We start from the raw sequence: 20486 nt of genomic DNA, 5'->3' as shown, positions 1-20486 counted from the left end.
TCACTGCTGTTTCTGTAACAATTTTGTTTGACCAGTCAGGGTTGTTGGCCCAGAGCTGAACCCCCAAACCAGGAGGACCGGTGGACCACTCAGTCTGGCCTCTAACCTTTGACCTGTTTGGCATAGGTGACACTCCCAAGAGCCAAAGCCCTGACTCCAGCCGGCACAGCTCTCCCAGTCACTGAGGCACGCATGCCTCTGAACCCTACAACGAGGTTGTGGTTCTCTTGGACAGGGGTCCCCAACCTTTTTTGCACCGCGGACCAGTTTAGTATTGACAATATTCTTGCGGACCGGCCGACTGGGTGGGGGTTGGGGGGGTGTTCAAGTAGGGTTAAACTCACCTGAACGTATCTTTTACAGTTAGGGTTGCCAACTTTCTCTCACCCAAATAAGGGACAAAAGTAGCAGTCAAATCCTGGGATACTTTACCCCAGGAAACACTACCATGACCGTGAAGCCTTGCGCGGGCACCTGTGTGCGCATGCGCCCACGTGCTGATTTTTTCCCCACAAATCGGTTTTGCCTTCATCTTCTCGACTACATTGTACATACATTATTTCTACTTTATATAGGCTGTGTATTTATCATATCATTCCTGCTTTTACTATACGTTAGTGTTATTTTTGGTTTTATGTGTTATTTGGTATGATTTGTTACGTTATTTTTTGGGTCTGGGAACGCTCAAAAAATTTTTCCATATAAATTAATGATAATTGCTTCTTCGCTTTACACCATTTCAGCACGAAAGGCTTCATAGGAACACTGTACCTTAGCAGGGGAAATACAGGACAAGGGCGGTCCCGTATGTTGGCAACCCTATGTTCAAGTTCAACAGAGGGCGTGACAGGGAATGAGGAAAGGTGCAGCTGACTCATATCGTTTCCTCGTGGCCCAGTAGCACATGCTTTGTGGCCCGGTGGTTGGGGACCGCTGCTCTTTGAGGTCTCTTTTCATCTAAGTATCCCTCATCTTGCTGTCACCCTTAGTCTTTGTGTTGGAAGATACCTGCAAGTGGTTGAAGCAGGTATAACAACCTTTTGGACAGGTGCATGTGGAGGACAGATTTATACCAGGACTTCCCAACCCGGGGTCCGAAGACCCTCCATTAATGGTAGGGGTCCGTGCCATCTTTTAAAAAAAAAAAGGTTGGGAACTTGTGGCTTACAGGAATATGGGACAAATACGGGGAAATGTGAGTAGCTGAGGTGGGCTTTTTTTTTGGTGGTCGTGGGCCAGTTCAGCTGAGGGCCAGTTTCTGAGCTCTTTGAGTAGCCTTGTAATTGTCAAATAAATTTGAAAACGACTGGGGTCAGAAGGATACAGAAGGTAGGAGTTTGAATCTAAAGATTGTTCTATTTGAATTTTTACCATTTTCTTTTGGATGACTTTTCATTATATTAGTGATTATAAAAGAGTAGGAGATGACTTGGTGGTCACAGTGTCATTCTGGTATTGCCTTTATAAAGCTTTTCGTCCTCTCCATCGCTTCTAGGTCATTGCCAAGTTGGCTTTTGTTATCAGATTGCATATATGTCACCATACACAACCCTGAGAGTCATTCTTTTGTGGCCACACTCAGCAAATCTCTCGAACAGTGACTGTAACAGGATCAATGAAAGATCAACCAGAGTGCAGAAAGCAACAAACTGTGCAAATATAACTAAATACCAATAAATAATGAGAACATGAGCTAATGAGATAGAGTCCTGAAAGTGAGCTTGTTGGTTGTAGGAATATTTCAGTGACGGGGTGAGTAAGGGATAATAACTGTTCTTGAACCTGGTGGTGAGAGTCCTGCGGCTCCTGTACCACCTTCCTGATGGCGACAATGAGAAGAGAGCATGGCCTGGGTGGTGGGCGTCTCCGCTGCTTTCCTATGACAGCGTTCCGTGCGCAGTGGTGAGGAGGGTTTTACCTGTGCTGGAGTGGGCCAATTCCGTTACATTTTGCAAGATTTTCCTTTCAAGGGGATTGGTGTTTCCATACCGGACTGTGATGCAGCCAGTCAACACACTCTCAGCGACGCAACAACAGAAGTTTGTCGAAGTTTTAGAAGTCACGCTGGAAGGAATTAAAGGTGGTGCCGTGCTGATTTCGTGTGCAATAACCTTTTCTTTCCCATCTGTACTTCCAGATTGTTTCCAAAGGAAAACTTCACAAGGCTCGGGAGCTGGGGGCACTTGAACTGTACGTACTCCTGCTCCTATCTGCTGGACCCAGAGTCAGCAGTTTTCCAGCAAGTCGGCAAGATGTTTCTGTTGGAGCTGATTAAGGAGTTTGATACCGACCATATTTACAGCGCGGATGCGTTCAATGAAATGACTCCACGATCATCAGACCCTCGATATTTATCTTCCATCAGCAATGCAATCTTCAAGTCAATGACACAAGGTAAGATCTATACTAAAATACCACTTTTCTCGGCGGGCGGCAATCAGCTCGGAGAGGTCGTTCATTGGTGATGCAGCGCGAGGTTTAAGAAGAGCTCAGGTGCTTTTCCGCGGGCTGCCGTCACTACGGGGCCAATAAAAAGAAAGGAGGTGTAAGTGGAGCAGCCACTGTTGGAGTGGGACATTGTTAGTGTGGTCAGCCTTTGGCTCAACAGGCTTAGACAAGACCATACACAGGAGCGGAATTATGCCATTCGGCCTGTCGAGACTGCTCTACTGTTCAATCATGGCTGATCCTCTTTCCCCTCCTCATCCCCGTTCCCCGGCCTTCTCCCCGTAACCTTTCATGCCGTGTCCAATCAAACTCCTTTCAATCTCTGCCTTAAATGCACCCAAAGATCTGACCTGCACGGCAGCCTGTGGTAATAAATTCCACAAATTCATGACCCTCTGGCTAAGGGAATTTCCCTGCATCTCTGTTTTAAGTGGATGCCCCTCTATCCTGAAGCTGTGCCCTCTTGTCCTAGATGCCGCCTCCATGGGAAATATCCTTTCCACATCTACTCCATCTTGGCCTTTCAACATTTGAAAGGTTTCAATGCGATCCCTTCTCATCCGTCTAAATTCCAGTGAGTACAGACCCGCAGCCATCAAACGTTCCTTGTATGATAACCCTTTTATTCCCGGAATCATCATTGTGAACCTCCTCTGGACCCTCTCCAATGCCAGCACAACTTTTCTTAGCTGAGCCCAAAACTATTCACAATACTCAAGGTGAGGCCTCACCAGTATCTTATAAAGCCTCAGCATCACATCCCTGCCCTTGTGTTCTAGACCCCTTCAAATGAATGCTAACATTACATTTGCCTTCCTCACCACCAACTCCACTGGCAAGTTAACCTTTAGGTTGTTCTGCACAAGGACTCCCAAGTCCCTTTTCATCTCAGATTTTTGCATTTTCTCCCCATTTAGAAAACAGTCTGCACGTTCATTTTAAGTACCAAAGTTCATGACCATGCATTTTCTAACGTTGTATTTCATTTGCCACTCTCTTGTCCATTCTCCTAATCTAAGTCCTTCTGCAGCCTACTTGTTTCTTCTGCACTACCTGCCCCTCTGCATCATCTGCAAGCTTGGCAACATCTGAATCATAGATATGCAGCATAAAAAAGTACTCCCAACACCGATCCTGGCAGAACACCACTAATCACTGGCAGTCAACCAGAAAAGGATACTCTTATTCCCACTTGCTGCCTCCTCCAATCAGCCAATGCTCTAACTATGCCACTAACTTTCCTGTAATACCATGGGCCCTTAACATGGTAAGCAGCCTCATGTGTGGCATCTTGTTAAAGGCCTTCTGAAAGTCCAAATATACAACATCTACTACATCCCCTTTATCTATCCTACTTGTAATTTCCTCAAAGAATTCAAACAGGTACATCAGGCAAAATTTTCCTTTAAGGAAACCATGCTGACTTTGTCCTATCTTCTCCTGTGTCACCAAGACTTCCATAACCTCATCCTTAAAAATTGACTCCAACATCTTCCTAACCACTGAAGTCAGGCTAACTATTCTATATGATTTCCTTTCTTAAAGGGTGGAGTAACATTTGCAATTTTCCAGTCCTCTGGCACTCTGCCAGAGACCAGTGAAGTTTGAAAGATCATTACACGTGCCTTCACAATCCCTACTGCTGTATTTTTCAGAACCTTAGGATGTGGTTCATCTGGTCTGTGTGACTTATGTACCCTTAGATCTTTCAGCTTCTCTCTTGTAATAGTGACTGCACTCACTTCTCTTCCCTCAAACCCTTCAACATCTGGCACATTGCTAGTGTCTTCCATAGAAACATAGAAAATAGGTGCAGGAGTAGGCCATTCAGCCCTTCGAGCCTGCACCGCCATTTATTATGATCATGGCTGATCATCCAACTCAGAACACTGCCCCAGCCTTCCCTCCATACCCCCTGACCCCCGTAGCCACAAGGGCCATATCTAACTCCCTCTTAAATATAGCCAATGAACTGGCCTCAACTGTTTCCTGTGGCAGAGAATTCCACAGATTCACCACTCTCTGTGTGAAGAAGTTTTTCCTAATCTCAGTCCTAAAAGGCTTCCCCTCTATCCTCAAACTGTGACCCCTCGTTCTGGACTTCCCCAACATCGGGAACAATCTTCCTGCATCTAGCCTGTCCAATCCCTTTAGGATCTTATACGTTTCAATCAGATCCCCCCTCAATCTTCTAAATTCCAACGAGTACAAGCCCAGTTCATCCAGTCTTTCTTCATATGAAAGTCCTGCCATCCCAGGAATCAATCTGGTGAACCTTCTCTGTACTCCCTCTATGGCAAGGATGTCTTTCCTCAGATTAGGGGACCAAAACTGCACACAATACTCCAGGTGTGGTCTCACCGAGGCCTTGACTAACTGCAGTAGTACCTCCCTGCTCCTGTACTCAAATCCTCTTGCTATAAATGCCAGCATACCATTCGCCTTTTTCACCGCCTGCTGTACCTGCATGCCCACTTTCAATGACTGGTGTATAATGACATCCAGGTCTCGTTGCACCTCCCCCTTTCCTAATCGGCCACCATTCAGATAATAATCTGTTTTCCTATTTTTGCCACCAAAGTGGATAACTTCACATTTATCCACATTAAATTGCATCTGCCATGAATTTGCCCACTCACCCAACCTATCCAAGTCACCCTGCATCCTCTTAGCATCCTCCTCACAGCTAACACTGCCACCCAGCTTCGTGTCATCCGCAAACTTGGAGATGCTGCATTTAATTCCCTCATCCAAGTCATTAATATATATTGTAAACAACTGGGGTCCCAGCACTGAGCCTTGCGGTACCCCACTAGTCACCGCCTGCCATTCTGAAAAGGTCCCGTTTATTCCCACTCTTTGCTTCCTGTCTGCTAACCAACTCTCCACCCACACCAATACCTTACCCCCAATACCGTGTGCTTTAAGTTTGCACACTAATCTCCTGTGTGGGACCTTGTCAAAAGCCTTCTGAAAATCCAAATATACCACATCCACTGGTTCTCCCCTATCCACTCTACTAGTTACATCCTCAAAAAATTCTGAGATTCGTCAGACATGATTTTCCTTTCACAAATCCATGCTGACTTTGTCCAATCATTTCACCGCTTTCCAAATGTGCTGTTATCACATCCTTGATAACTGACTCCTGCAGTTTCCCCACCACCGACGTTAGACTAACCGGTCTATAATTCCCTGGTTTCTCTCTCCCTCCTTTTTTAAAAAGTGGAGTTACATTACCCACCCTCCAATCCTCAGGAACTAGTCCAGAATCTAATGAGTTTTGAAAAATTATCACTAATGCATCCACTATTTCTTGGGCTACTTCCTTAAGCACCCTGGAATGCAGACCATCTGGCCCTGGGGATTTATCTGCCTTCAATCCCTTCAATTTACCTAACACCACTTCCCTACTAACATGTATTTCGCTCAGTTCCTCCATCTAACTGGACCCTCTGTCCCCTACTATTTCTGGAAGATTATTTATGTCCTCCTTAGTGAAGACAGAACCAAAGTAATTATTCAATTGGTCTGCCATGTCCTTGCTCCCCATAATCAATTCACCTGTTTCTGTCTGCAGGGGACCTACATTTGTCTTTACCAGTCTTTTCCTTTTTACATATCTATAACAGCTTTTACAGTCTGTTTTTATGTTGCCTGCCAGTTTTCTCTCATAATCTTTTTTCCCCTTCCTAATTAAGCCCTTTGTCCTCCTCTGCTGAACTCTGAATTTCTCCCAGTCCTCAGGTGAGCCACTTTCTCTGGCTAATTTGTATGCTTCTTCTTTGGAATTGATACTATCCCTAATTTCTCTTGTCAGCCATGGGTGCACTACCTTCCTTGATTTATTCTTTTGCCAAACTGGGATGAACATTTGTTGCAGTTCATCCATGCAACCTTTAAGTGCTTGCCATTGCATATCCACCGTCAATCCTTTAAGTGTCATTTGCCAGTCTATCTTAGCTAATTCATGTCTCATACCTTCAAAGTTACCCCTCTAAGTTCAGAACCTTTGTTTCTGAATTAACTATGTCACTCTCCATCTTAATGAAGAATTCCACCATATTATGGTCACTCTTACCCAAGGGGCCACAGTCTTCCACAGTGAAGACTGATGCAAAATTCTCACTTAGTTCATCTGCCACCTCCTTGTCCCGTTATTATTTCTCCGGCCTTGTTTTCTAGCGGTCCTGTACCCACTCTCATCTCATTTATTTTTTACATACATCAAAAAAGCTGTTGCTATCCACTTTGATATTTGCTAGCTTGCTTTCATATTTCATCTTTACCTCCTAATGATTCTTATAGTTGCTGTCTGTAAGGTTTTAAAAGCTTCCCAATCCTCTGTCTTCCCACTAATTTTGGCTTTGTTGTATGTCCTCTCTTTTGTGTTTACATTAGCTTTGACTTCCCTTGTCAGCCACAGTTTACTATTTTACCATTTGAGTATTTCTTCACTTTTGGAATACATCTGTCCTGCACCTTCCTCATTTTTCCCAGAAACACACACCATTGCTGCTCTGCTGTCATCCCTGCCAGCATCTACTTCCAATTTACCTTGGCCAACTCCTCTCTCATACCACTGTAATTTCCTTTACTCCACTGAAATACTGCTACATCAGATTTACTTACTCTTTCAAATTTCAGATTGAACACAATCATATTGTGATCACTGGTTCCTAAGGGTTCTTTTACCTTAAGCTCCCTAATCGCCTCCGGTTAATTACATAACACCCAATCCAGTATAGCTGATCCCCTAGTGGGCTCAACGACAAACTGCTCTAAAAAGCCATCTCAGGCATTCAACAAACTCACTGTCATGGGATCCATTACCAACCTGATTTTCCCAGTCGACCTGTATGTTAAATTTCCCATGACTATCATAACATTGCCTTTCTGACATGCCTTCTCTATTTCCTGTTGTAATCTGTGGTTTACATCCCAGCTACTGTTAGGAGGCCTTTATATAACTGCCATCAGGGTCCTTTTACATTTACAGTTTCTTAACTCAACCCACAGGGATTCAACATCTTCTGATCCTATGTCTTCTGATTCTACTGATTTGATGCCATTCTTTCCCAGAAGAGCTACACCACCCCCTCTGCCTACCTTCCTATCCGTCCGATACAACCTTGGAACCTTGGACTGCAATTGTCCTTTAGCCGTGATTCAGTGATAGCCACAACATCATAACTGACAATTTATAAAAGTGCAACAAGATCATCCCCCTTGTATCTTATACTCTGTGCATTGAGATATAACACTTTGAGTACTGCACTTGCTACTCCTTTTGTTTCTGCATCTGTAATGCTCTGATACTCACCCTGCTGGCTGCAATTATGTCCTATCACCAGCCTGCCTTTCTTGATAGTCTGACTGCACGCTATCTTTTCGCTACCCGTCCTGTTGATTCCCTTCACACCAGTTCCCACTCCCCTGCCAAATAAGTTTAAACCCCCCAGAACAGCTCTAACAGACCTACCCCTGAGAATATTGATCCCCCTCGGGTTCAAGTGCAACCCGTCACTTTTGAACAGGCCATACCTCCCCCAGAAGAGATCCCAGTGATCCAAGAACATGGCCCCTGCACTGGTTTCTCAGCTGCACATTAATCTGCCAAATCATCCTGTTTGTACCCTCACTGGCACGTGGCACAGGCAGCAATCCAGAAATCGCTACCAGAGAATAGGCTTGGGCAAGCACAGGCGGAAGTCCAAAGTAAGAAAGTTTCTGCAAAGTATTTTTTTTTCCCCCTGTTTGTACATCACGAGTCCGCTGAGTAAAGATCCAGAAGTAGTGATATGTTCCTTGGGTGAGATGTGGGAAATTTGGGAGACCTCCAGCCTGTCTGATAACTGCATCTGCACGATGTGTTTCAAGCTGCAGCTCCTTAGAGACCGTGATAAGGAACTGGAATTGATCCTTAACATCAGAGGGTACACATTTATCAAAAAGAGAGGCAGGTAGGCAGAGGGGGTGGGGTGGCTGTATTGGTAAAGAATGAAATTAAATCCTTAAACATATTTTTCTTCTTTCTTTCCTCTCCTTTCTGTAAGTGTATACCTCAGATAGTGGGCACGTGGCCAAGTGGTTAAGGCATTGGACTAGCGACCTGAAGATCGTGAGTTCGAGCCCCAGCCCAGGCAACATGTTGTGTCCTTGAGCAAGGCACGTAATTGCACATTGCTCTGCGACGACACTGGTGCCAAGCTGTCTGGGTCCTCATGCCCTTCCCTTGGACAACATCGGTGTCGTGGAGAGGAGAGACTTGCAGCATGGGCAACTGCTGGTCCATGCAACCTTGCCCAGGCCTGCGCCCTGGAGAGTGAAGACTTTCCAGGCGCAGATCCATGGTCTCGCAAGACTAACGGATGCCTTTATATACCTCGGATAAATATTATGTGGAGATTTGTGACAAATATGATTATAAGGAGGGTATGGAACTGAGGTGGGTGTATCTGGGACGTCAGGTAGCACCGTTGAGCCCTGTGGAGACATCGTGGGCTTATCAACGAAATGTCAAAGGAGGAGGATGCCCACCTGATGACCCCGATGACGTACCTACCCCCCCCCTCCTTGTCACCACTCCAAGCCCACTGCCAACATCGAGAGTGCTGACTTACCATAGGGACTGAAACATCAAGTCCTGGTAGCTCTACATATAATATATATGTTCAGTATCTGAAATACATCTTATGGAAATGTTTGTTTGATGATAAACTTCAATAAAAAAAATAAATTACAAAAAAAAATTAGGTAATGTAGGATCAGAAGCTATAGAATCCTCGTGGTAGAGTTAAGAAACTACAAGGGTAGTAGTTTCCTAATGGGAGTTGTATACAGACCTCTGGACAGTAGCCGGGATGTGGGCTACAAATTACAATGGGAGATGGGAAAAGCATGTAAAAAAGGCAGTCTTGCAGTCGCCAAAGGGGGATTTCAATATGCTGGTAGATTGGGAAAATCCGGTCGGAGTTGGATCCCGAGAGAGGGAATTTGTAGAATGTCTATGAGATGGCTTTTTAGTGCAGCTTGTGGTTGAGTCCACTGGGGGAAAGACTATTCTGGATTGGGTTTTGTGCAATAAACCAGTTTTGATTCGGGAGTTGAATGTTTCTGCTTAAAGTAAAGGAACCCTAAGAAGGCAGTGATGATAATTTGATAGAATTTACCCTGCAGTTTGAGAGGGAGAAGATGCAGTCAGATGCATTAATATTACTGTGGAGTAAAGGGAATTACAGAGGCCTGAGAGTATGCCAAAGGGAGGATGAGACAACCGTGGCTGACAAGGGAAGTCAGACAACATAAAGAGAGCAATAAAGTTAGTGGGAATGTAGAGGATTATGAAGGGCAGGTAGTGTTGAGGAAGCAGGTTGTCTGCAGAAGGACTTGGATTGGGGAAGGGGCAAAGAAGTACAGTGTCATGAAATGTATGGTCATGCAGTTTGGTAGAAGGAATAAAGATGTGAATTGTTCTGTAAATGGGAAAAAATTCAACAAATGGTTGCAGAGGATCTTGGAGTCCACATGCAGTATTCCCAATAGGTTAACTTGCAGGTTGAGTCAGTGGTGAGGAAGGCATTAGTATTCATTTCAAGAGCACTAGAATACAAAAGTAAGGATGTAATGCTGAGGCTTTATAAGACATTGGTCAGACCGCACTTGCAGTATTATGAACAGTTTTGGGCCCCTTGTCTAAGAAATAATGTGCTGGCACTGGAGATGGTTCAGAGAAGGTTCCTGAGAATAATCTCAGGAATGAAAGGGTTAACATATGCGGAGCGTTTGATGGCTCTGGACCTGTACTCACTAGAGTTTAGAAGAATGTGGGGGGATCTCGTTGAAACCTATTGGATATTGAAGGGATTAGTTAGAGTGGATGTTTCCACTAGTGGGGGAGTCTAGGACAAGAGGGCAGAGCCTCAATTGAGGGATGTCCATTTAGAAGAGAAATGATGAATTTCTTTAGCCAGAGGGAGGTGAATCTGTGGAGGCCAAGACATTGGGAATATTTAAAGCGAAAGTTGATTGGTACTTGATTTGTCAGGGTGTCAGAGGTTACAGGAAGGAGGAGGAGAATGGGGTTGAGAGGGATAGTAAGTCAGCCATGAAGTAATGGCGAGTGGATTTGATGGGCTGAATGGCCTAATGTCTAATGGTCGTACAGTCTTATTTATATCAACCTGACTGTGGTGTCATTAATTTAAAAAAATCCTCTTTATATGAACAATTAGTTTAACACTGTGTAAATAAGTATTTTGCAGGGATCTACACAGTTATAACGTGTTTCTTTTTTCACAGTGGACCCTTTGGCAATATGGCTTATGCAAGGATGGCTTTTTCTGAACAAGCCGTGGTTTTGGAGGCCGACCCAGGTGAAGGCTTTGTTGCACGGAGTGCCCTTGGGACGGATGATTATTCTGGATTTGTTTGCCGAGAGCAGGCCAGCCTATTCACTCACTGAGTCGTTCTACGGGCAGCCGTTCATCTGGTGCATGCTGCACAACTTCGGCGGCAACACGGGGATGTACGGAACGGTGGAAAGCATCAACAGAGGCCCTTTCAAAGCCAGGGCTTTTCCAAATTCCACCATGGTGGGGACCGGAATAACTCCGGAGGGAATCGAACAGAACGATGTGGTGTACGAGCTGATGAATGAAATCAGCTGGTGTCAAAAGCCGTTAAATCTCACCGAGTGGGCTGTGTCCTACGCTCAGAGACGGTACGGAAAGAGGAATGACGCTGCGGCAACTGCCTGGCTGCTTTTATTCCGAAGTGTTTACAATAACACTTCCTACATGCAAAACCACAACAGGAGCCCATTAGTTCACAGGCCCTCTCTGAAATTGGGTACGGCGTTGTGGTACAACAAGACTGATGTTTACGAAGCATGGAATCGAATGCAAAAGGCTGTTTCTGAGCTGAACTCTAGTGATACCTTCAGATATGACCTCGTTGATCTAACGAGGCAGTCAGTGCAACTTCTAGCGTCAGAGTTTTACGAAGATATCAAGACGGCTTTCTTGCAACATTCGATTGTGGGGCTGTGGACTTCGGGCGACACTTTAGTTCATAACCTGCTCCGTGACCTTGACAGCCTCTTGTCCAGTGATGGCCACTTTTTACTGGGCCATTGGTTAGGAACAGCTCGGTCCCTGGCAACAACTGAAAAGGAAGCGAACCTGTACGAATTTAATGCCCGCAGTCAGGTTACTCTTTGGGGGCCAGATGGGAATCTTTTGGATTATGCTAACAAGCAGTGGGGAGGTTTGGTTAAGGACTACTACGCAGCCCGCTGGGAACTCTTTGTGTCAACACTGATCAGGTGTCTTGAAATGAAAATTCCATTCCGTCAAGCCCATTTTAACCAAGAGGTCTTTGAAGTAGAACAAAACTTTATTGTAAATAGAGTGAAATACCCCGATAAACCCATAGGAAATACCGTCGAGATCGCAAAGAAAATCTTCCTGCAATATTATCCCCAAGCAATGAAGAGGAATAATTAACAACAAATTTGATTTTTGACCACAGTAATGTTCAGTAAGGATTAACCTGAAAGTGATTTCTTTGCTTGACTGTAATCTGATTGACAGGATATACAGAGCAACTTGCGGCTAAAATGGATGTCAGATGGAAATGTCCATAAACCCAGTGTATAATAGATAAATTTTGTAATCTTCTTTCTTCAAAGGGTTAGCACTTCAGTTCTATTTCCATGAAATGGCTCCATGTCCCGTGCTCTTTATAGAATCTATTGCTCCCTTCTAAGTACTGTCATTGTTGGAGAGGCTTTCTCCAACAAAGGTTTCTTGTCGCGCTTCTCGGATCATTACTGTCTCCCTCAAACCCTGGAATAAGTGAGCCATGACTTAGCAGAAGAGACACGCTCAGAATGTTGGAACCATTTCATACCATCCAAGTACACAACGCAGAAAGCTAAGATGAAATAGGCCCCATCAAAACTGATTTTCATCAAGGTATAGTCCTTCACGCTAACTCTCCGAGGTGTTAGATCAGCAGACGTTGACAGCCTGGGAGACAGAACCCGCATGCAGAGTCCATTTGCTTCACGGTCATTTAATCCATTGATTACTCTTCGTGTATCTAAAATACATGGAATGGTCCTTGTTCACTGTACTGCAGAGCAGTGATCAGTCTCGGGGAACAACAGCCACAGTTCATCTGTAAGTATCATATATAGAAATTCCACTGGAGGTAAAATTACAAAGTACCGCAGACAACAGCCATCAGAACTAAGAATTCAATCGAATTCTCCTGAAATTCAGCTTCTTGATGAACTTGTTTTAACCATCTGGGGCAAACTCGGTGTTTGGATCGAAAACCTGCTGTTTGCTTAGAGACTTGGGTCAATCATCTCCAGTTTGGGTCTGGTCGATGGAGTCTTAACCCGTTAATGCTGGAGAACGATATTGAACACTCTCCAAACTACTGTATGCAAGTCATTGATTACCCGAATGACGAGGGGGAAAGCACCTTTTAGGTGTAGCTTTCTGAAAGGTGAACTGTTCCATTCAGTGTTTGCTCCTGTACCGAATGTCGAGGGAGAAAGCAACTTTCCTTTTTGGTGTAGCTTTTTGTTAGTGTTTACTTCTGTATCGAATAGAAATGGTATTGGGGCTGCTGAAGATAAACTGGTTTACAAACACAATATAATCCCCTGACAATATGTAGCTGGCCTTGTATTCTTTCTAGCCTGCCTTTGAATTTGGGCATTGGTTGAGAATGTACAAGGTGTGGTTGGTAAGTCTGCAGATAAAGCTGAAATTGATGGTGTCATAAGATGGTGAAGGAAATTTATCAGAATTACTGGACAATCTTGACCAGATGGGGAAGTGGACTGAGGAATCGTAAATGGTGTGCAATCCAGATAAGTACAAGAAGCTCTCTCTGGCTCCTCTTCTCCTTTCTCCATTCTTCCTGTGTCCACTGTTCTCTCCTATGAGATTTCCCTCGGGAAGAGGTTCCCTGTGAAGGTGTGTAGAATCAGGAGGGGCTTGGACAGAGATTTCCCCAGGGAAGAGGAGTGAACAGTGAGGGCAGGGGTTTAAGGTGCGAAGGGAAAGATTTAGAAGGGACTCGAGGGGCAGCTTCTTCATACAGAGGGCACTCCATGTTAGAAAGAAACTTGCCAGACAAAATGGTTGAAGCAGGTGCAATAACAATTTTTAAAAAGGCACAGGGACAGTTGTATGGCCAGGAACAGTCCGGCAGGATATGGGCCAAAAGTGGCCAAGTGGGACTAATTTAGATAAGTATCTCGGTCTGTGTGGGCAGTTTAACCCAAGGAACTGTTTCCAAACGGGATGAGCCTACAGGAACATCTTGGTCATTGTGGACAAATTGGCCCTAGGACGTGTTGTATCTTCCTACAGAACATTCACAGTAAACATGTCTACCTCAATCAGAAAGGCAATCCTTATTTAGATTTCCTTTGAAGTGTGTCACTCAAACTGTTCAAGTCCACCCTATCTCACTAGACAACCCAAGGAGGATATCGAGTTGAGTGACTGCTACTAACAGCACTTTCTCCAGACTGCCCTTCAGAGATCCTCTTTGATCTTGCTGCCTTAACTGATCATATCGAAGCCTTGTGCATACCAGCGAAGCGTTGTTTAAAAAAAGGTGATGATTTATTTTGAAATGAATGCAGATGTATTTGAATAATGTCCTTTTAGGATATGCTGAACTGCAGCCAATAAAATAGCAGGAATCTTTTAAATCTGTTGTTTTATATGGTGCTGGTCTCTTTCCCAGAATTACGCCATGTTCAAAGTAAATTTATTTTCAAAGTCCATACATGTCACAATCTCCAACCTTGAGTTCAATTTTCTTGTGGGCATACTCAACCCATTGAATAAAAACCATAACAGAATCAATGACACACCACACCATCTGGCACATTCAACCGGGGTGCACAAGACAGCAACCTGTACAAATACAAAAAAGAAAGAAATAATAATTGTTAATTGTTTCAAGGAATGCAAGCTACCAGCACCATCACTGGACAATACGGTAGATAGGGAATAATGATGGGAAGGCCATTTTCAATAAATAACCATGTCCAGGGGAAACGCAAAAGATAAAGGTTTGAATGTTCCTTTAAGGGGAGGTAGGAATGTTATTTGTATGAACACTAATGATGCAAATTTACTGTTCACCAGAAAGCAATAATATATCTCACACAGTTTAAAGTTGTATTAACAAAATATTTTGAACTATAGTAAACAAAAATAAATAAGTGACAATACACATCTATTAGTTAGCCCATAGTGGACATGTAATCACTGGAGCTCATTATTGTGTAATCAATCTGGTTTGCTTCACATCGTTTTCTCACCATACTGAACATTTCTGCTTGAAAACCAGTCCAAGTGAAATATAAATGATATCCAAGAACAAGGTATCCTGAACTTTCTCCAAGGTCGTGTGCTAACTAGCTTATTACAAGTTATCTACATTCTCTGTGAGACTATTGTCTGGATGAGGATTTTCCGACAGCAGTATCTGTCTTTCCAAATGATTTCACGTTTGCTTTACATTTTCCTCCTTTCTCCTCCTCCCAGAACCCCTGCATTTTCTCTCAAAAAAAAGGCTACCCCTCCCCACCCCCACCCCAATCCCTCTAGAATGTTCCAGCACATCTTATTGGACAAAATGTTAACAAGACAAATCCTATTGGCTATTACAACAAGCCTAACTAAATCAACTGAATTATTATTTTAAACAGCCAAAAAATGAAAGACTTGATAGTACAATGTAATTAAAGGAACACGTTGCATTTTGAGAAAATTGCAGAAAATAGAATACCCAAACAGCATAACTGTATTAATACAATAAAGCATAGTCTAAATCAGGGTATTACAAAAGTAACTTTATTATCAAAGTACATAAGTACAACCCTGAGATTCAATTTGCTGTGGGCATACAACCTCATAAATCCTCAGCATCACATCCTTGCTCTTGTATTCTAGACCTCTTGAAATGAATGTTAACATTGCATTTGCCTTCCTCTCCACCAACTCTACCTGCAAGTTAACCTTTAGAGTGTTCTGCACTAGTCCCTTTTCACCTCAGGTTTTTGGATTACTTCCTCTTTGGAAAATAGTCCACACATTTATTTCTATTACCAAAGTGCGTAACCATGCATTTTCCAATATTGTATTACATTTGCCATTTTCTTGTCCATCTCCTAATCTAAGTCCTTCTACTACTTTCGTCAACACTACCTGCCCCTCCACCAGTCTTCGTATCATCTGCAAACTTGGCAACAAAGCCATCTATTCCATCATTTAAATCATTGATATACAGCAGAAAAGGAATCGGTCCCAACACCGACCCCTGTGGAACACCGGTAATCACTGGCAGCCAACCAAAAAAGAATCCTTTTTATTCCCACTCGCTGCCTCCTACCAATCAGCCAATGCTCTAACCACGCCAGTGTAGCCCCCCTGGCCAACCTCAGGGTCGCTCGGCTTGCTGTTGTCTAGGGAAACAGCCCTCAGCCCCGGCATACTGGGTAATTAGTTTCTGTGGATGCTGTGTGATGTACCCCACCCCGCCCAAATAACAGACAATACACCAGATACAATTAAATGACTTACAGTTTATAGATATTACTGGAACTATATAATTAATAGAGATAAAATATAAAAGGAAAATAAAAGGTGCCACATTTATCAAAGTTCAATCTCTTCGTGCACAAACAGTTGGAGCTCAGGACCCTCCTTCACCCTGCGACCCCTCGGACCACCTCGACCGGCCGCCTGGGACCAACAACGGTGGTTGACCAGACGCTCCACACGAGTCCACCTCTGTCTCCTCTCCTCGCCGAATGCCCTGCTTGGGGTCCGACCCCGTTAGCGGACTCACAGCACCTGCTCCATCCTCTGTGTGTGTCTCTCTCTCTCTCTCTCTCTCTTTCCCACCTTCTGCCTCAAAACCCTGCGCATATGAATCTTCCAGATACACCAAAGTCATAACAACTATCCCAATTGGTTCGTAACATCCTCTTATCACCCCCAACCCACAAGAAGCTGCTAATGCAAAACTTTCTCAGTGTTTAACATAACAAAGAAGCATTCCCAAGTATAACATAAAAGACAAAACCCCCTTACACCAGTAACTTTCCTGTAATACCAAGGGCTCTTAACTTGGTAAGCAGCCTTCTGCATGGCACCTTGTCAAAGGCCTTCTGAAATATACAACATCCACTACATCCCCTTTATCTATTCTACTTGTAATCTCCTCAAAGAATTCCAACAGGTTCATCAGGCAGGATTTTCCGTTAAGGAAACCATGCTGACTTTGTCCTATCTTGTCCTGTGTCACCAAATACTTCATAACCTCATCCTTAATAATTAACTCCAACATCTTCCCAACCACTGAGATCAGGCTAACTGGTCTATAATTTCCCTTCTGTTGCCTTCCTTGTTTTTTTAAAGAGTGGAGTGACATTTGGAATTTTCCAGTCGTCTGGCACCGTGTCAAAGTCCACTGATTTTTGAAAGTTCATTACTAATGCCTCCACAAGCTTTACTGCTATCTCTTTCAGAACCCTTGTGTGCAGTTCATCTGGCCTGGGTGACTTATGCACCCTGAGGCCTTTCAGCTTTTTGAGCACCTTCTCCCTTGCAATACCTGCACCCACCTCTCTTCCTTCACACCCCTGTGAACCTTGTATGGCATAAATCATACTTCGCTAAAATAAAAACTGACTGTATACCAGTTATTCCTGGCTCCATTTCTGTTCTTTCAACCAGTTTTATGTTTTGGTGTTACTAAGCACAACAGTGGTGAGAAGTGTCGGCTGGGGTCGGCTGCTTCCAAGGTATCGGCAAGTTGACAGTGCCGGGAGGTTTATGGCAGGGAGTTTCTCCCTTTTGCCGCCTGCTATTGGGGACTCGGGAGTCGATCGACTTGGGACTTTGAGACTTTTTTTTTTACTGTGCCCATGGTCCGTTCTTTATCAAATTATGGTATTGCTGTAACTGTATGTTATAATTATGTGGTCTGTCATTGTTAGTCTTTGGTCTGTCTTGTTTTCTGTGATATCACTCCTGAGAAACATTGTATCATTTCTTAATGCATGTATGCATTTCTAAATGACAATGAAAGAGGACTGAGTGTTCTCATAAGCTAAATCAAAGCTGAGGTGACGACCCACCTGTTGAAGCGGAGCGAGTCATTTTGCTTTCGCAAGAGGAGAGCGATGTTCAAGTTAAAACAAAAAGCACAGTTCGTATCTCTTTGGAAAAGGCAAGAGGAGGTCAAATTAAAAATAAAGGTAGAAAACAGACGGAAATCACGGGTTAGTAAACAATAAATACCGGTATTGTTCCTCTCTCCTCTTTCTCCCCCCTCTTCTTTAGCCCCACCATCACCCTATTATTTCTCCCCCGCTTCTCCTGCCCTCATTCTCTACACTACCCCCCCCCCCCCACCCCAAATGTGTTCAGGAAATTTTCACTAATCCGTAGATAGAAGTCCCTACGAGAGAGAGTGTGCAATACCTGATCTGTTCTCAGGGAATGTGACAGGGCAGGTGACAGAAGTTTGTGCAGGGGAACACTTTGCATCTGGTGATCAGAATGCCATCAGTTTCAATGTGATTATGTAAATAACTAGGTGTGGCCTGCGGGTTGGGATGGCAAACTGGAGAAAGGCCAAGTGTGGCTGTTCCTTGGCAAAGGTGTACCTGGTAAGTGAAATTTTGAGCCTTTAATAAGTGAAATTTTGAGAGTACAAAGCTTGTACGTGCCTGTCAGAATAGAAGCAGGATAATAGATTTAGGGGACCTTGGTTTTCCACAGATACTGAGGCCCTGGTTAAGAGAATAAAGCAGCTGCATTGTAGGTGCAGGCAGGTGGGACCAAGCAAGGTGCTTATGGAGCATAAGAAATGCAAGGGAACACTGAAGGAAGAAATGGGAAGGGCTAAAAGAAGCAGAAGGTTACCCTAGCAGATAAAGTGAAGGAAAATCTTCAGGGATGCTACAGATGCGAAGAGCAGAAGGATTGCAAGAGGCAAGATTGGCCCTCTGGAAGGTCAGAATGGTAATCTGTGTGTGGAGCCAAAAGAGACAGGGGAGAACTTAAACAGGTTTATCACATCTGTATTTACTCTGGAGAACGACACAGAGTCTATAGATCTGAGGGGAAAAAGCAGCGATTTCACGGACCTTGTACAGATTACAGAGAAGGAGGTGTTTGTTACCCTGAGGCAAATCAGGGTGGATAAATCCCCAGGGCCTGACAAGGTGTTCCCTTGGACCCTGCGGGAGGCAAATGCAGAAATTGCAGTGTCCCTAGCAGAGATATTTAAACCACAGCATAGTGACAGGTGAGGTACCGGAGGATTGGAGTATAGCTAATGTGGTTCCGCTGTTTAAAGAAGTCTCTCAGAATAATTGAGCATTGGAAGGTATTTTGAGGGACCAGATAGATGAGTATTGGAATGGACATAGACTGATTTTGGACAGTCAGCATAGCTTCGTGCACGGTAGATCTTGTCTAAACAATCCGATAGATTTTTTTGAGGATGTTGATGGGGAAGTTGATGAAGCCAAGGCAGTGGATGTGTTCTACATGGATTTAGTAAGGCATGTGACAATGGGAGATTGGTCAATAAGGTTCTGATGGTTTGCAGTCAGAATGAAGATATTGGCTTTGCAGGAGAAACAGAGTGGTAGGAGAGGGCTGCCCCTCTGTCTGGAGACCTGTGACTAGTGGAGTGCCGCAGAGATCAGCACTGGGTCTGTTGTTGTTTGTCATCGATCTGGATGATAATGTGGTCAACTGGATCAGCAAATTTGCAGAAGACACCAAGATTATGCATGTAGAGGTCAGCGCGGAGGACCATTGAAGATTGCACCAGCGGGAAAAACGGCCAGTTGGAATTTAATGCAGGCAGGTGTGAGGAGCTGAATGTCGGTAGGACCAACCAGGGTAGGTGTTACACAATGAGCTGTAGGGCACTGAGGGGTGTGGTAGAACAGAGGGGTCTGGGAATACAGGTCCATAATTCATTGAAGGTGGTGTCACTAGTAGATAACGTTGTAAGGAAAGTTTTTGGCACATTCGCCTTCATAAATCAAACTACTGAGTACAGGAGATGGGATGTTATTTTAAAGTTGTATAAGTTGTTGGTGAGGCCCAGTCGGATTATTGTGAGTAGTTTTCGTCACGTACCTACGGGAAAGATGTAAGTAAGGCTGAACGAGTGCCGAGAAAATTTACAAGGAAGTTCCCAAGACTGTAGGATCTAAGTTATCGAGGAAGGTTGAATAGGTTAGCATTTTATTCCCTAGAACGTAAAAGACTGAGGGGAGATTTGATGGAGGTATACAACATTATGAGGGATATGGACAGGGCAAACGCAAGCAGGATTTTTCCACTGGGACTACAACCAGATATAATAGGCTAAGGGTGAAACGTGAGAACTTTAAGGGGAACATGAGGGGAAACTTCTTCACTCTGAGGGCTGTGAGGGTGTGGAACGAGCTGCCAGTGCAAGTGGCGCATGTGAGATTGACTTTAATGTTTAAGAGAAGTTCGGATAGACACCTGGATGGGACGGGTATGGAGGGCTGTGGCCCCGGTGGAGGCTGGTGGGAGCGGGCAGTTTAAGAGACTACTAGACAGGTATATGGAGGAATTTATAGTGGGGGGTTATATGGGAGGCAGGGTTTGAGGGTCGGCACAACATTGTGGGCCGAAGGGCCTGTAATGTGCTGTACTATTCTATGTTCTATAAACGGTTCGGCACTGAGTGGAGGGGAGTGGGGTCTGTGTTGTAGTTTTCTGTGATTCTAGGACTCTAAACAGAGAGAGAAAGAGGGGAGAGAAGCAGGGACGTGGAGAAAGAAGGCAGAAAAACAAGGGGGGTGGAGGAAGGAAGGGGATGGAGACTCACTGGGGGGAAAAGGTGGGTGTGAAACGGAGATTAACGGGTGAGAAATGGAGGAAAGAAAGAGGTGGTGAGAAACAGGGAGGAGGTGGTGAGAGGAGCTGTGGGAGAGA

At 44.2% G+C, this 20486-nt stretch overlaps 1 protein-coding gene across 1 annotated transcript in view; it reads left to right on the top strand.

Annotated features, from left to right (window-relative positions):
* Nucleotides 1-15483, top strand: part of naglu (N-acetylglucosaminidase, alpha) — a 56747-nt gene extending 41264 nt beyond the window's left edge. Inside the window, exons 5-6 of the mRNA XM_072249258.1 lie at nucleotides 2138-2394; nucleotides 10750-15483. Of these exons, the coding sequence (XP_072105359.1) occupies nucleotides 2138-2394; nucleotides 10750-11954 (1462 nt within the window). The 3' untranslated portion in view covers nucleotides 11955-15483. The remainder of the gene's footprint in view (nucleotides 1-2137; nucleotides 2395-10749) is intronic.
* The last annotated feature ends 5003 nt before the right edge of the window (nucleotides 15484-20486 follow it).

The sequence above is a fragment of the Mobula birostris genome, chromosome X, assembly GCF_030028105.1.
Source record: "Mobula birostris isolate sMobBir1 chromosome X, sMobBir1.hap1, whole genome shotgun sequence".
Lineage (NCBI taxonomy): Eukaryota > Metazoa > Chordata > Chondrichthyes > Myliobatiformes > Myliobatidae > Mobula > Mobula birostris.
The sequence above is the reverse complement of the archived record's forward strand: the minus strand, read 5'-3'. Positions and strand labels throughout refer to the sequence as shown.